Genomic DNA, 15,073 nt, shown 5'->3' with positions numbered 1-15,073 from the left:
ATACATACACTGTTATATCATGTTTTCAGAGTTGCACATGGGCTTAGTGCCCTTAAAACCCTTTTATGAACAATCAAGTCTGTTTTTGAAAATGTAGTGTTTTATGGATTACTACAATAGTTTGTTTCATGAAAAGTGATGGCACACAAGATAAAAGAAAAGGAGGACTTGTGGCACCTTAGAGACTAACAAATTTGAGCATAAGCTTTCGTGAGCTACAGCTTCATCTGATGAAGTGAGCTGTAGCTCACGAAAGCTTATGCTCAAATAAATGTGTTAGTCTCTAAGGTGCCACAAGTCCTCCTTTTCTTTTTGCAGATACAGACTGACACGGCTGCTACTCTGACACAAATGATAGCGATGCATAGTTCTGAATGTTTCTAACCTTAAATGTTTTCTAAGTTTCACTAGCATCCCCACAGTGCCGTACAATAGGAAATGGTGACAACATATAGAATACAGATGGCATTGTTGTAGCCAGCGTTGCAAGATATTTATGTGCCAGATATGCTAAACATTCATGTGCCCCTTCATGCTTCGGACCCCATTCCAGAGGACATGCTTCCATGCTGATTGAGGATGCTCATTTAAAATAAAATAAAATAAATAAATGTATTAAATTTGTGACTAAACTCCTTGGGGGAGAACTGTATGTCTCCTACTCTGTTTTACTCACATTCTGCCATATATTTCATATTATAGCAGTCTCGGATGATGACCCAGCCCATGTTGTTCTTTTTAAGAACACTTCCGCTGCAGATTCGACAAAACATAAAGAAGGTACTAACATGAGATTTCTAAAGATAGCTACATCACTCAACCCAATGTTTAAGCATCTGAAGTGCCTTCCAAAATCTGAGAGGGATGAGGTGTAGAGCATGCTTTCAGAAGTCTTAAAAGAGCAACACTGATGCGGAAACTATAGAACCCGAACAACAAAACAAAAACAAAAAAAATCAGCTGTCTGCTCGTGACATCTGACTGACTCAGATAATGAAAATGAACATGCATCGGTCTGCACTGCTTTGGATGGTTATCGAGCAGAACCCATTATCAGCATGGACTCATGTCCTCAAATGATGGTTGAAGCATGAAAGGACATACAACTCTCTAGTGCATCTGGCACATAAATATCTTATGATGCCAGCTACAACAGTGCCATGCAAAGGCCTGTTCTCACTTTCAGGTGATATTGTAAACAATAAGTGGGCAACATTATCTCCTGCAAATGTAAAACTTGTTTGTCTGAGCAACTGGCTGAACAAGCAGTAGGACTGAGTGGACTTGTAGGCTCTAACGTTTTACAGTGTTTTATTTTTAAATGCAGCGTTTTTTGGGTACACAATTCTACATTTGTAAGTTCAACTTTCATGATAAAGAGATTGCTCTACAGTACTTGTATTAGATGAATTGAAAAATATTGTCTGTTTTTTACAGTGCAAATCAAAAATAATCAAAAATATAAAGTGAGCACTGTACACTTTGTATTCTGTTGCAAGTGAAATCAATATATTTGAAAATGTAGAAAACATCCAAAACTATTTAAATAAATGGTATTCTATTATTGTTTAATCACACAATTAATCACATGATTAATTTTTTTAATCATTTGACAGTCCTATTTTTTAATATAAAACTTTTCTTATACAGTCAGCACATTTAAAGGTAGTTTTATTTGACCGAAAAAAAAAAATTAAATATCCTGTTTTGTGCATTTAATTGAATTTAAATCCAAATAGAGCTTGATTAATTTTGGACTTGAGATTTGTCATCTAGTAAATAAGAAATGCACCATTCACCATTTTCTAACATAATAAAAAAAATCTAAACATTAATAATCTGAATACAATGTAAATTAGGCTATAAAATTGCTTAAACATGGATAGATATAATGTACCCTCCTGGTTAGCCAAAAAATAAAAAAGCACCAATTTTAGTGTAAAAGCTATATTTAGCTGCAAATCAATATATTTTAATGGTTACCAACAAATAAGAATTAACCTCTCTTTAGAAAAATAACTAAAGTACAAATCCACAACAGGATTAAAATCAATTTAAATCATGGTTTCCTTCCTGCTTATTTAAATCAGTGATTTAAATTGCTTTGATTTAAATCAATCCACCATGAAATCTGTATAAATAAATTAAATATTTTACAATTGCTAAAGAAGTTTACACAAATTCAGGGCCAAATCACACTGACCTTACTCAGGCAAAAAACTCACTAAAGTAAAAGTTCTGCCAGTATAACTATTTCAAGAATTACCCCTCAAGAAAATTTTTTCTTTCAATAGCTTGAGGTATTTTCTTTTGTTTTTACGAAGCCCTAAGCACGATTCAGTTCTTTCTTCCAACACAAATCACAGTGACTTGAGCCTTCAAAAGGTTCTAGGCATCAGCAGTCCAGACTTTATCCATCTTTTTATAAGGCACTGTAGACCTAAAGGTAAATGAGTGTCTTTGAATACATCATCAGATTACACCTAACTCGGTTACAAACTGCCTGTCATTAACTAATGTGAAGACAATCTTATTAGTTTATTCAAATCTAGAACCCATCTGGCCAGTGAAACAAAATATTCACTAACGTTTACATTCTTGTGACAATGACTTTCCTCACTTGCAACTTCAGAGCTTTATAGGGAGGTAGAGAAATGACTAGATCATATACGTGCTAAAGTTGTAGGGAATTCATAGCCTCGGTAGTTTAAAAAAGACGACCAAAAAAAACCCTCACCCACACACCTGGTAAAGTTTTACATTCTTAAACAAAGTTTTAGAAGACCAGAATAAGAACTATTGTTTCCCTCTCAATATCAATTGTGACCCTTTTTCTGAGGCTCTGAACTTGGAAGTCAAATATTTTTATTTTACATTTCTGGTTATGTTTTTTGATTTTGCTATTTACCAACTATCATAAACATAAAGGGAAGGATAACCACTTTTCTGTGTACAGTGCTATAAAATCCCTCCTGGCCAGAGGCAGAATCCCTTTACCTATAAAAGGTTAAGAAGCTCAAATAACTTGGCTGGCACCTGACCCAAAATGACCAATGAGGGGACAAGATACTTTCAAATCTGGGCGGGGGGAGAGAAGGCTTTTGTCTGTCTGTGTGATACCTTTGCCAGGAAAAGATCAAGGATGCAAGCCCTCCAACTCCTGTAAAGTTAGTAAGTAATCTAGCTAGAAAATGCGTTAGGTTTTCTTTGTTTTGGCTTGTGAAGTTTGCTGTGCTAGAGGAAACGTGTATTACTGTTTTTGTGTAACGTAAGGTTTTGCCTAGAGGGATTCTTTATGTTTTGAATCTGACTGCCTGTAAGGTTTTCTCTTATCTTTTTTTGTTCTTCTAATAAAGTTCTCAGAGTAACAGCTGTGTTAGTCTGTATTCGCAAAAAGAAAAGAAGTACTTGTGGCACCTTAGAGTTTTTGTTAGTCTCTAAGGTGCCACAAGTAATAAAGTTCTGTTTTTTAAGCATTTGATTGGGTTTTTTGGGTGTTAAAAATCCATGGCTGGTCTGTGCTTATCTTGTTTATTCTCAAGTCTCCCCAGGAAAGGGGGGGTAAGGGCTTGGGGGGATATTTTGGGGAAATAGGAACTCCCAAGTGGTCCTTTCCTGTTCTTTGTCTAAATCACTTGGTAGTGGCAGCATACAGTTCAAAGACGACAAGGAGAAGTTTGTGCCTTGGGAAAGTTTTTAACCTAGCTGGTAAAAATAAGCTTAGGAGGTCTTTCATGCGGGTCCCCACATCTGTACCCTAGAGTTCAGAGTGGGGAAGGAACCCTGACACCAACTTTGTTCACAGAAAAGTGGAGTTATAGAACTCAAGAGCCAAAGGCTATTTAACAGTAAACTAGGCTGTCAAACGAAAACAAATTGTGTTTTAAGAAAGAGTGAGCATATAAAAAGAAACTTATTACACACATAGTATTTCCTCTTTAAAGATATAAGGATTAGTGATATCATGAACTGACATCCATCTAGCCAGACTTTAAGGGAAAAAAGTCTTATTACAAAATATCAAAAAAATTGCACTTACCTTTTCTTCTAAGAGTCTTACTCTTTTCTTTAAGAAGGAGTTCTCCTTCTCTGTCTCCTTTAGTCGTTTCTTGATATCTTCATAAGCAGTGACAAGTGCAAAATGTGAAGCAATGGACTCATCCCCTGCATATGCTGAAACAGGAATCTCTTTCTCTCTTCTGCGAGTACCATCTGCTTTTTCATGATTCAAAATATAGATGTCATCTTCTCCCAGCTCATCCATGACAGCTGTTTGAAAAGACATAATAGTATTAAAAAAATTATCACCAAGATCATGCCAAAAGCACTACAGTTTAAAAAGCCTTCATGCATAATGCCATACATACTTTTAAAAAAAAATTCCTTCTTATTTATCTTTGCCATGTCATCGCAAGTTTACAGAGAATCCATGACACCCATTTTTCATCAATGATCAAGTTATACAGTCAGATGTTTCTATAATCTTACACTTCTCATTCCCTATTTACACTCTTCTGTACTTATAAACTTCACCAACTTTCACGGTTTGCAATATTTTCCATTGACCAAAATCCATAATCTCTTATGTGTTTAAATAACACTTACGGAATATAAATTATCAATGCTGTTTTAGAGCTTGGCTTGTTCCAAGTTATATTTGGACCATAAGGAGAAACAGTCTTCGCAGCTTTGGCAAGTCAATGACAGAAACAGGGCTGATATCTCTGAACTACATCAAATAATGATCATTTGCAAAAAAGGTATACAGTTAAGTCCTCTTTCTGCATACTCAAGTAGCTCCTAACCTTCAGCTCTGCATCTTCCCTATTCCTTTATTAGCACCAATTCTGATAATCTTTTACTAACTTCAGATATGGTCTCCTGTTTTTCATTATTGTCATTGTGACGTTGGCTGACCAGGTCATACTAGAGTGTATTCAGGTCAATTCACTTGTGTATTAGATCAAAGCGATTTTAAATGTGTAAGTGTTTGGGTGTTTAAACTTCATAAAACTAATGGAAGGTTACTTGAATTTTTTTTCTTATCTGTTCCTGTCATAAATGTAATAGCAAACATTTACATGGTGGTTTCAGAGTAACAGCTGTGTTAGTCTGTATTCGCAAAAAGAAAAGGAGTACTTGTGGCACCTTAGAGACTAACCAATTTATTTGAGCATGAGCTTTCGTGAGCTACAGCTCACTTCATCATGGTGAGTACCCTTGCAACTAAGTTACCCATCAAAGAAATCTTGCGAAATGATTATGAAGTACTTAAAGACTTTAGCATTTTCTGTTAATCTCACAGCAAATGGCCATTGTGTACATGGTCAGAGGTCAAAAGTCTAAGTGCCTTCCTCACTCGCTGTCATCAAAGGAAAAACCCATGTGGGCAGAGAGACTGCCAGCTTGTCTTCTGTGAGACGATATAAATATGGATTTAAAGAAAGATCCTTTATCTCTGGACCATTGGGATTCTAACAAGGCAGTATAACTGAATGAGAAGATGGAGAGAGCCCCAAAATTATTCTGGGTAACCGTGGAAAAGACTTTTGGGAAACTAACAATTACATCACTACCACCATTTGGAGTTATAAACAGTGGTTTACCGATTATATTTTACCTGCTTTAACCTCTCAAACACACTCTTTTTTCTTAGCTAATAAACTTATAATTAGTTTATTAAAGAACTGGCTGCCAGCATTGTCTTCGCTGTAAGAGCTGCAATATCAATTGATTTGGGGCAAGTGGCTGGTCTTTTGGGACTGGGATAAACCTGATGTGGTGCGATTTTAGGTTTAAATTACCTAGGTGCACAAGTACTCCTTTTCTTTTAATCACAAAGTTCTGTTTCTCTGGGTGGCAAGACAGCCTGGAGAAGCTAAGGGAGACTGTGACTCCACAGTAAGACTGGTAAAGTGACCCAGGAGTTCAGATATGTTACTGGCTTGGTGAAATCTAATTATAGAACATACCACCAGTTTGGGTTGTTTGCTATTGTTTTCTGACAGTCTGGCCCCTGCTCTCCTGCTGGTAATAGCTCACCTTACCTGATCACTCTCCTTACAGTGTGTATGGTAACACCCATTGTTTCATGTTGTCTGTGTATATAAATCTCCCTATTGTATTTTCCACTGAATGCATCCGATGAAGTGAGCTGTAGCTCACGAAAGCTTATGCTCATATCCGCCAATTTGTTAGTCTCTAAGGTGCCACAAGTACTCCTTTTCTTTTTGCCCTGAGATAGTCACTCACAGAGAGCCACTCCGGACAGCATGACAGTCATGTCCTATATGTATTCTCAAGCTATTCTCTTAGCAAAAGAAATCTTATGGTTATCTTTGGGCTCTCTTTCAAAAAGTTTATGACGTGACTTTCCAGCCTAATAAGAGACATAACATGTACAAATGCTGCTTTATAAATTCAGGAACTGTACATTTCTTCCGCGCACATCGAGAGTCTTTTTACTGCACTAAAAATTTATGTTTCAAAAGATCTTTAATTTAAAAAAAATATTCTCAAAATCCTACACTAGATTCTTCTGGCAACATGGTACCTCATACAGCTAGTCTGGTGCTTTGTCTTTAACCATTATATGGAAGCACAGCTGTCCTTCTCTTGTTAGTCAAGTGGAATTTTACACTTAATGAAATGATTGAATCCCTGCCTAATGTAGGAATACAATACATCCTTCCTAAAATTACAGAATCATTAAACTCTGGAAGAAATGATCTTTAGAAGTCCAAGCCACAAACACCAGAGAGTTACAGGACAGCCAGCTTAGACTCCAGTTTTTTGGGGAAAGGTTACATGTAATATATTTTTTAAATTAACATCAGCTTGGTTGCACATGCAACCACCACTACAGTCAGATCTGATAATGACCACATGGGTGAGGTATTATCTTTTATTGGACCAACTTCTGTTAGTAAGGGGAGGGGGGGAAGACCTGAAGAAGAGCTCTGTATAGGCTTGAAAGCTTCTGTGTCTCTCTCTCACCAACAGAAGCTGGTCCACTAAGAGATATTACTTCACCCACTGTGACAGGGGAGTGATATTCCCCCCCCCCATACACTAGCCCTTTATTGGGGCACAACAGGCTGCAGGCACTGGCCCGGGCAGCTCTGCCGTGTGCCCCAGCAGGGAGGGCAGAGCAGGGGCCTGGATGGAAGGGGGCCAGGGCACCCTGCTAGCCCTCTGCCCAGGAAGGGGGGCAGCCCTGGCCCAAGCTGCAGAGGGGGAGGGGAGCCCCCAGGAGAGGACACTAATAAATACAGAGCTGGCCCGGTGGCAGGACCCTACTCGTCGAGGCGGCAGAGTGATAGAAGGCAGATATATTAGCTCCAGGTTAAGTAGGTCCCTTTTCCCTGAGTAAAGTAACAGGGAAGGTTTTTTTTTTTTTTTTTTTTTTTATCCCTTTGTAACAGGGAAGGTTCCAGAACAATCAGGAACTTTCCAGAATCAATTAAGACAGGCAGGCTAATCAGAGCACCCGAGTTTTAAAAAAGAACTCACTTCAGTTTGTGGTGTGCATGCAAGGTGCTGGGAGCAAGAAGCTGAGAGTGAGAAGGTGTACTACTGGAAGATTGAGAAGTACAAGCATTACCAGACATCTGGAGGAAGGTCCTGTGGTGAGAATAAAAAAGGTGTTGGGAGGAGGCCGTGGGGAAGTAGCCCAGGGAGTTGTAGCTGTCACGCAGCTGTTACAGGAGCCACTGTAGACAGCTGCAATCTACAGGGCCCTGGGCTGGAACCCGGAGTAGAGGGCGGGCCCAGGTTCTCCCCCATCCCCCCAACTCCCTACTTGATACTGGAGGAGTTGACCTGGACTGTGGGTTCCACCTTAGGGGAAGGTCTCTGGCCTGTTCCCCGATCTACTAGGTGGATCAGCAGAGACTGCGGGGGTTGTTCTTCTTCCTTTTCCCCATGCTGGCCAGTGATGAGGCTAACTGAGTGAATGGCAGATTTGAGCCACAAAAGTGGCCAAACTGAGGGCTGCTGTGAACCTGTGAGGCGAGCAAATCCGCCAATAAGCGCAGGACCCACCAAGGCAGAGGAGGAACTTTGTCACACCACCTTGCCCTCTAATATCCTGGGACCATCACAGCTACAAAAACTGATCTGGTATGGACTGTTTTAGCTGGTTCTACATGGCAGATGAAGACAATCCATTCATGAGAAAGATCCTGCTTATGCCAAGTTAGAGGAACTCAAACAGGCACTTCTCCCTCATTTCTCAAGGTGTTAGGATGGCCAACTCTAACTCCCTCAGCTTCATCCCCTTAAGGGATGGGGGTGGGGAGTTTATCAGAAGATCATTATGGGGAGGAAAACTGGTGAGAGGGTGATGAGTAGAGGAGGAAGTTCAGGAGGACAGATGTGATTTTTAGATAGTTTGTTTCTAAGAGAAATTCACAAGGGCACACTGGCGGAAAGAAGTATAACAGTGCCCTGTTTGACTGGAGATTAAGAGCTTGTAGGTACTAAGGGATAGAAAGTTAGAGTTAGGAGACTGCTTCAACATATACATTGCATGAAATTAAAGCAAAAAACATTAAAAACCTAATTTATAATATCTCAATTAACACAAGGTATATTTAACTACATCTCTGCATCATAAAAGACACTGATCCTTTACATTGTGAAAGGAAGCAGCACAAGTGAGGTTCCAAACTTACACATTAATGTGACAACATCACAGTGCTCAGTCACATGAACTGGAAACAGAACCAAGATAGCAGATTGACTCCATTTTCAAAATTAGCAAATGGGTAGTAAGCTACATAAATAGAAAACTAAATTTGGTCTAATGAAATCTGTTTAAGAATTCTAAAAAATCCACATAATACATCTAGATAGATGAAATCAAGTGATTTAAAGTTGGACTTTGATTCGTAATCTACTGTTGCACTATTGAAATATTTGCATACACTGCACATGAGAGCTCTGCAGGCACCTTTTTTTTTTTCTTTAAACAAGACAGGTAAGGAAACAAAGTGAGTGTCACAGTTTCAGGGTAACTGCACCTGTATTTTCCCATCTGTGGCCTCTCCAGGGCACTCAAAGGTTTCCAGCTCCTAGCTTTCAACTCTCCTAGATGGAAACTCATGTCTCACTACCTCCTGACCAGGCGTTTTAAGACTGCACAGCCCCCTGGATTACACTGTGAGATCCCAAGCAAGCCAGTCTGCCTAAAAAGGCTGGTGCCTGTGCTTTGACTTTTCTCTGAGAGTGACTAACGGAGAAATTACTAGCAGTTACAACAGAGCTCTTCTTAAGCAAGCACATTTATTCTTCAGGTAAAGCATTACAGCTTTTTATGTTGTCTCTGTAAAACATCCCGTACACAGGCTAACAGCTTACCAGTGTGTCATCCATCAGTCTTATGGGGCCCCAGTAAGCCAAAATCTTTCTAACCCTTCCACAAAGGTTGGGGACCCTGTTGGACAGAAGGCCTTTTCTATTTGCTGGATCAGGAAGAAAGCCTTTAGTCAGTTTAACATTGGGCTATTTATTCAAAAGTCCTTTGTCTGTTGGTCTCTGCAGAATCCACTTTGAAGTAGAATAGGGGAGCCTCCCCAGGAGGCAGTACCTCTCTCAAGGTATTCTAACTTGAGTCATTTGCCTTAATCATCCCCTACTGTTTTCACTTCTTAGAGGAGCTGTGGAAATCCTCCCGCGATGAAGCGCATACAAACGTGACCCACAATGATTCATAAACCATACATACACCTAATAAAATATCATCTCCCAAAGATTCTGTAACAGAGCAACTTCCTGCAGTGAGTTTTCTGATTTTGAAAATTAGCAGGATACCCACAAAAACTAAATTCCTCTTTATCCACTGAACAGATACACTACTGACAGTGGTAGCGTAAGCCTCCCTGAAATCTCAAAGGAGCCACCTTCTTATATACTTATTGCTTCAATTTTCTAAGCATTGTTAAAAAACCACACACACACACACACACAGGAAGATGTGGTCACTGCCCCAAGCAGCTTACAATCTAACTTAAGAAAAGATGCAAAAAGCAAGTAACAAATTGTAGGCAAAGAAGCAAAGAAAAAAAAAAAGTGTTTAGATATAGACTAGCAATGGCCATAATGTGATTCTTTTAATTGCAAATGTAGGTCAGTTTCTGTGCTCACTGAGAATCTCTCTTTACTCAAACTGTCAACAAAGGTGCCTACTGTGAAGTTGTGTGTGATATGCATTCCTGCCCAATAAAAATGATACTGAAATCAATTATTCATTTTATATTAAACAGCTGTCAGCTGGCCAAGAAGTGCACTGTACCCAGTTTATGTTCCAAGCTGTAGTATATGGTAGTGTGAGATGGGGAAGGAATCATAATTAAGGAATATACTAACACTATGAAAGATATCAGAATATTCACAGTTAACAAGATCAACTGTTTATTAATTTAGGTCTACACTATGTGAAAACTTCTAAAATAACTGACAGAAGGAAAAAATTTGAGACCGAGTTCTACTTTCAGCTAATACGTTAAACTCTTACTAAAGAAGATGGGAACTATAAACATATACAAGGCCAAAATCTGTCCTTTACACAGTACACAATTAGGTATGTTATAAAGGCTATTGCTGAAACAGCACAATGAAGGGGCAGAGGAGTTGTGTCTCTCAAAATGAAACCGAATCTCTGCTCTGAGGCTGCTTCATTTTCATGAAAACAGTTGGGCTGGAGATAAAGTAGTGAGAGAAAAATTAGAAACCTGCCCTAAATGGCATAGAAAGGAAGGAAAGGAAATTTTTAAAGAGTAATGAGCAAAGACGACAGAGATTAGGTATACATATAAAAAGTCTTTCCACTACAAGTATAATGATCTAATTGAACAGTAGTATTAGTGAAATGAATCACAAATCACCCACACCTTGAGTACTGCCACTTTGAGTACTGCATACAGTTCTGGTTGCTCTATCTCAAAAAAGAAAAAGATACATTAGAAATGGACAAGGTACAAAAAAGGGCAACAAAAATGATTAAGGATATGAAACAGCTTCCATATGAGGAAAGATTAAAAAAACTGGGACTTTCAGCTTGGAAAAGAGACAACTAAGGGGAGATATGATAGAGGTCAAAAAAAAAAATCATGAAAGGTGGAGAGAAAATGAATGTGTGTTATTTGCTCCTTCATATAACAAGAATCATTTAAAGTAATAGGCAGCAGGTTTAAAACCAACAAAAGAAAGCAATTCTTCACACAACACAGTCAACCTGTGGAACTTGATGCCAGGGGATGGTGTGAAGGCCAAAAGTATACCTAGATTCAAAAAAGAATTAGATAAGCAGGAGGATGGAGGATAGGTCCATCAATGGCTGTTAGTCAAGTTGGCCAGGGATGCAATCCCATGCTCTGGGTATCCCTAGCCTCTGACTACCAGAAACTGGAATGTGGACAACAGGGCTGGAACACTTGATGACTGCCTGTTCTGTTCATTCCCTCTGAAGCACCGGACAGCGGCTACTGTCCGAAGACAGGACATTAGGCTAGATGGACCATTGGTCTGACCCAGCATGGCTGTTCTTATGTTAGTCCAGTTTCTCAAATACTATTTTTGAGGCAATTAGATAGATTTATGATCTATGAATAGGCGATAGTCACAAAAATGTTTCCTGAAATTTAATATACGTATTATTTCACAAGTCAGGAGTTCTCAAACTACAGTCCATGGACTATCGAGCGCTTGCTCTTGCTTTGCAGAGCTAATTGGTCAGATGGTGTTGATTCTCCTTTTGTTCATCTGCTATATCTCATTAAAATAAGATACAATGCATTACTTTTATTTGGCCATGGCACAGATTTATGCAGTTTATATCAGTTTTCAGAATGGTGTTATTTCATGAAAAAAGTGATTAAATGTTAATACTTGATTTTTTACTCTTACTTCCAGATATAAGACAAAGCAAACAAAATAGAAGTGTTACTGTATATCTAGGGCCCTACGAAATTCACGGCCATAAAAAGCGCAAAACAGACCGTGAAATCTGGTGTGTCTCCCCCCCCCCCGTGAAATCTAGTCTTTTGTGTACTTTTACCCTATTCTGTATAGATTTCACGGGGGGGGGGGGGAGGAGAGGGGGAGACCAGCATTTCTCAAACAGGGGGTTCTGACCCAAAAGGGAGTTGCGGGGGGGGGTCCACAAGGTTATTTTAGGGGGGGTGATATTGCCACCCTTACTTCTGTACTGCCTTCAGAGCTTGGGGGACAGGAGAGTGAGGGCTGTTGGCCGGGCACCCAACTGTGTCCCACTAGCAGGCAGCACCCCACTAGCAGCAGTGCAAAAGTAAGGGTGGCAATACCAAGCCATGCCATCCTTCCTTCTGCACTGCTGCTGGTGGTGGCTCTGCCTTCAGAGCTGGGATCCTGGTCAGCAGCTGCTGCTCTCCAGCTGCTCAGCTCTGAAGACAGCACTGCCACCAGCAGCTGCAAAGAAGTAAGTACTACAATCTCCCCTACAATAACTTTGCGACCCACCCTCCCCGCAACTCCTTTTTGGGTCAGGGCCCCTACAATTATAACAGTGAAATTTCAGATTTAAATTTTTAAAATCCTATGACCATGAAACTGACCTCAGTTTGGTAGGGCCTTCTGTATATCCCAAATAAGTCTGTGTCTAAAAACATAATCCTATTTTACTGTTCTCCCCTCTTACAAGTAATTAAACCAAATATTTCTAAGAGTACATGACACTAAAATGTTGCCTGTATACACCAATAGATCATGTGCCTCCCTAGATTTACTGTTGGCTTATAGAAAGCATTTGTTGTTGTTCTATAATTCATATTAAAGAGTAATAAACGGCTTTTGAGATTTAACACGTTACTTGTTTTAGGACATAATCATTTCCCCTTTGTTTAATAATAAAACCTGGCTCTTACTCTTTTCTTGTTCAAAGGTCTTTATAAACATTGCACAATCATCAACACCATGTGAAGTAGTTAAGTGTAATACACATTTTATAGATGGGGAAATTGAAACAGAGATTAAGCAAGTTGCTCAAGGGCACAGAGGATTCACATGGCAGTCAGAATTAATTTTTTTTTTTTTTAAGTTTCTGGTTCCTAATCCTGTGCTTAGACTAGACTTCCCTTTTAACAAAGGGTTCCACTTCCCCACCATCAGATCTGAACATTGAACAAAAAACTATCCTTTCTCTCTTTTCTGCACATTACGTCACATAGATGTGATATTAGTGAAAAAACAGAAGATTCCCTCACCAATTTCCATTAAAAGTTTTGATCTCACACTATATTGCAAATGATCTCCATGTGGGAGCTGGGCTTCTAGTCTCCCAAGTCTCCATTATTCCTCCTCAGAGAATAACTCCAGTGCCTGCCTTGGCTGCTACTGCTTATACCTTTCCCCAAATGTTAGCAGTGACATGGACATGATTCTTTTCAGTTTCATCCCAGCTCACAGGATTCTGAAGGGCAGCAAAGATATCAGACATCCCTGTTAATTTAATTTTGCTGCTGCTGGGAAAGAGTTAGGAGAATCAGTGGAGAAGCTGGAGAGGTCTGTCTGCAGACTCAGAACCACACATAGCAGAAGCTCACATTTAGGTGGTTATCTTGGCAGCTAGAAGGACCAAACACGTAGTTTATCAGAACATTTAAATTCTGCACAATCAGACAAATTACACCCCTCTCCCCCCAATCCTTCACACATGCTCATTCCCCACTTGCAAGTGAATTTTACAAGCCCATTACAATACACATTTCTCTACACTTATGAGTATTAACCCGCGTTTATAATGCGCCCAGAACAGTTGTATTTGGGTGTGCGTTGTAGGACTTCATGGTATTTGATAACATTTTTCTCCCCCTGAACAGTTTCTCCCTTTCACTGCCTATGTTATGGAATTGTGAGCGTCATGCATCCTCATCTGAAAAGGCTTCATCTGCAGGTTCCTGGTGCCATTCCGGTGCAGCTACTTTCCCTGCATAATCCCCAGACTCCTACCCAGCTCCGGGGCACCACAGCAGCCTGTTCGCTGCCCCTTTCCCGTCACCCTGCCAGCTTCCTCTCTGCAGGAGAGAACGTAAAATACTCACTGGGTGGATTTAAAGGTAACTTCCCCGGGGGGGCCCGGGGCCACCTGGCCGGCACAGACGCCGCTGCCCGTGACTGTGCGGTCCGCGCGGACCAGGGCACGGCGCCCCGCATCGCCTCCGCAGGAGAGACAGGAACCGTCCCAATGCGGACAAGCCCCGGAGCAGGCAGCGGGGCGGGGAGGAAGCGCGTGGGCGCAGAGGCGCGCCCGCAGCAGGCCGCTGTGAGCGTCGAGCTGTCGGGGGTTGCGGCTCCACGTCAGCCCGAGCCACCGGCTGAGGGCGCTTGTCACCGCTCTCCCCTCCCCCCACCCCGGCCCATCCGCCCCATCCCCTCTAGGGAAGGGCCGGAGCTGACCTGCCGGGGGGTTTCCGCTCGGCTCCGGTCACTGGCGGGCGGCGGCGAAGAGGAAGCAGCAGCGGCCGCCGCGGTCTCTACTCGGGCTCCTCCGGGCTCCCATCACCTCCGCCCGGGGCCCGGCCTGACGACGCCGTTACCAGGACCTCCCGCCCCCTCGAGGAAGTCAACAAACCCCTCACGTGACCCCAATGTCGCTCTCCCGAAGGGCACCGGCGGGTCCCGGAAGACGACAGGGCGGGACTACACCTCCCGGCATGCAGTGCGCGAGCGGGACGTGAGGTGAGTGTCACCCCGCCCCCTTTTACGGCCACAGAACGAGCGTACTCGGCTCTGTGACTAGGGCCGCCCCTTCTGAAGGGACCTCCTTCTCATGCAGGCGCCAGCGCCCTCGCCTGCCCAAGTGCTGCAATAGCTACCCCCTTGCACAGCACACGTGGCCCTCGGAAAGTATTGCTGCTCCCTGGAGCGTCGGGACAGTTCTGTGTTCCCCTGCAAGAAGCAGTGGAGGCCGCCCAAAGTCGTGCATGTCCCCTCTGTATGTCTTTCCATATGCTCCCAGCCCCCTCTTTTACATGCTTCTGCCCCTTAAATATTACTCTTCACCCCTCTATCACAGGTGATATTACACACATGCATA

At 41.4% G+C, this 15,073-nt stretch overlaps 1 protein-coding gene across 2 annotated transcripts in view; it reads right to left on the bottom strand.

The window, feature by feature from the left end:
• Positions 1–14,684, bottom strand: part of AZI2 (5-azacytidine induced 2) — a 45,641-nt gene extending 30,957 nt beyond the window's left edge. The window contains exons 1-2 of one of the 2 annotated variants that reach the window (XM_084619483.1): positions 14,434–14,684; positions 4,040–4,269 (exon numbers count right to left, since the gene is read on the bottom strand). In XM_084619483.1, coding sequence (XP_084475609.1) covers positions 4,040–4,264 — 225 coding nt within the window. In that variant the 5' untranslated portion in view covers positions 4,265–4,269; positions 14,434–14,684. Of the gene's footprint in view, positions 1–4,039; positions 4,270–14,078; positions 14,383–14,433 lie in introns of those variants that run through there. The other variant, XM_084619482.1, reaches the window with a different exon arrangement.
• Between the last annotated feature and the right edge of the window lie 389 nt (positions 14,685–15,073).

This window comes from Lepidochelys olivacea (assembly GCF_965140295.1).
Source record: "Lepidochelys olivacea isolate rLepOli2 genome assembly, chromosome: 2".
NCBI classification, from domain to species: domain Eukaryota; kingdom Metazoa; phylum Chordata; order Testudines; family Cheloniidae; genus Lepidochelys; species Lepidochelys olivacea.
The sequence above is the reverse complement of the archived record's forward strand: the minus strand, read 5'-3'. Positions and strand labels throughout refer to the sequence as shown.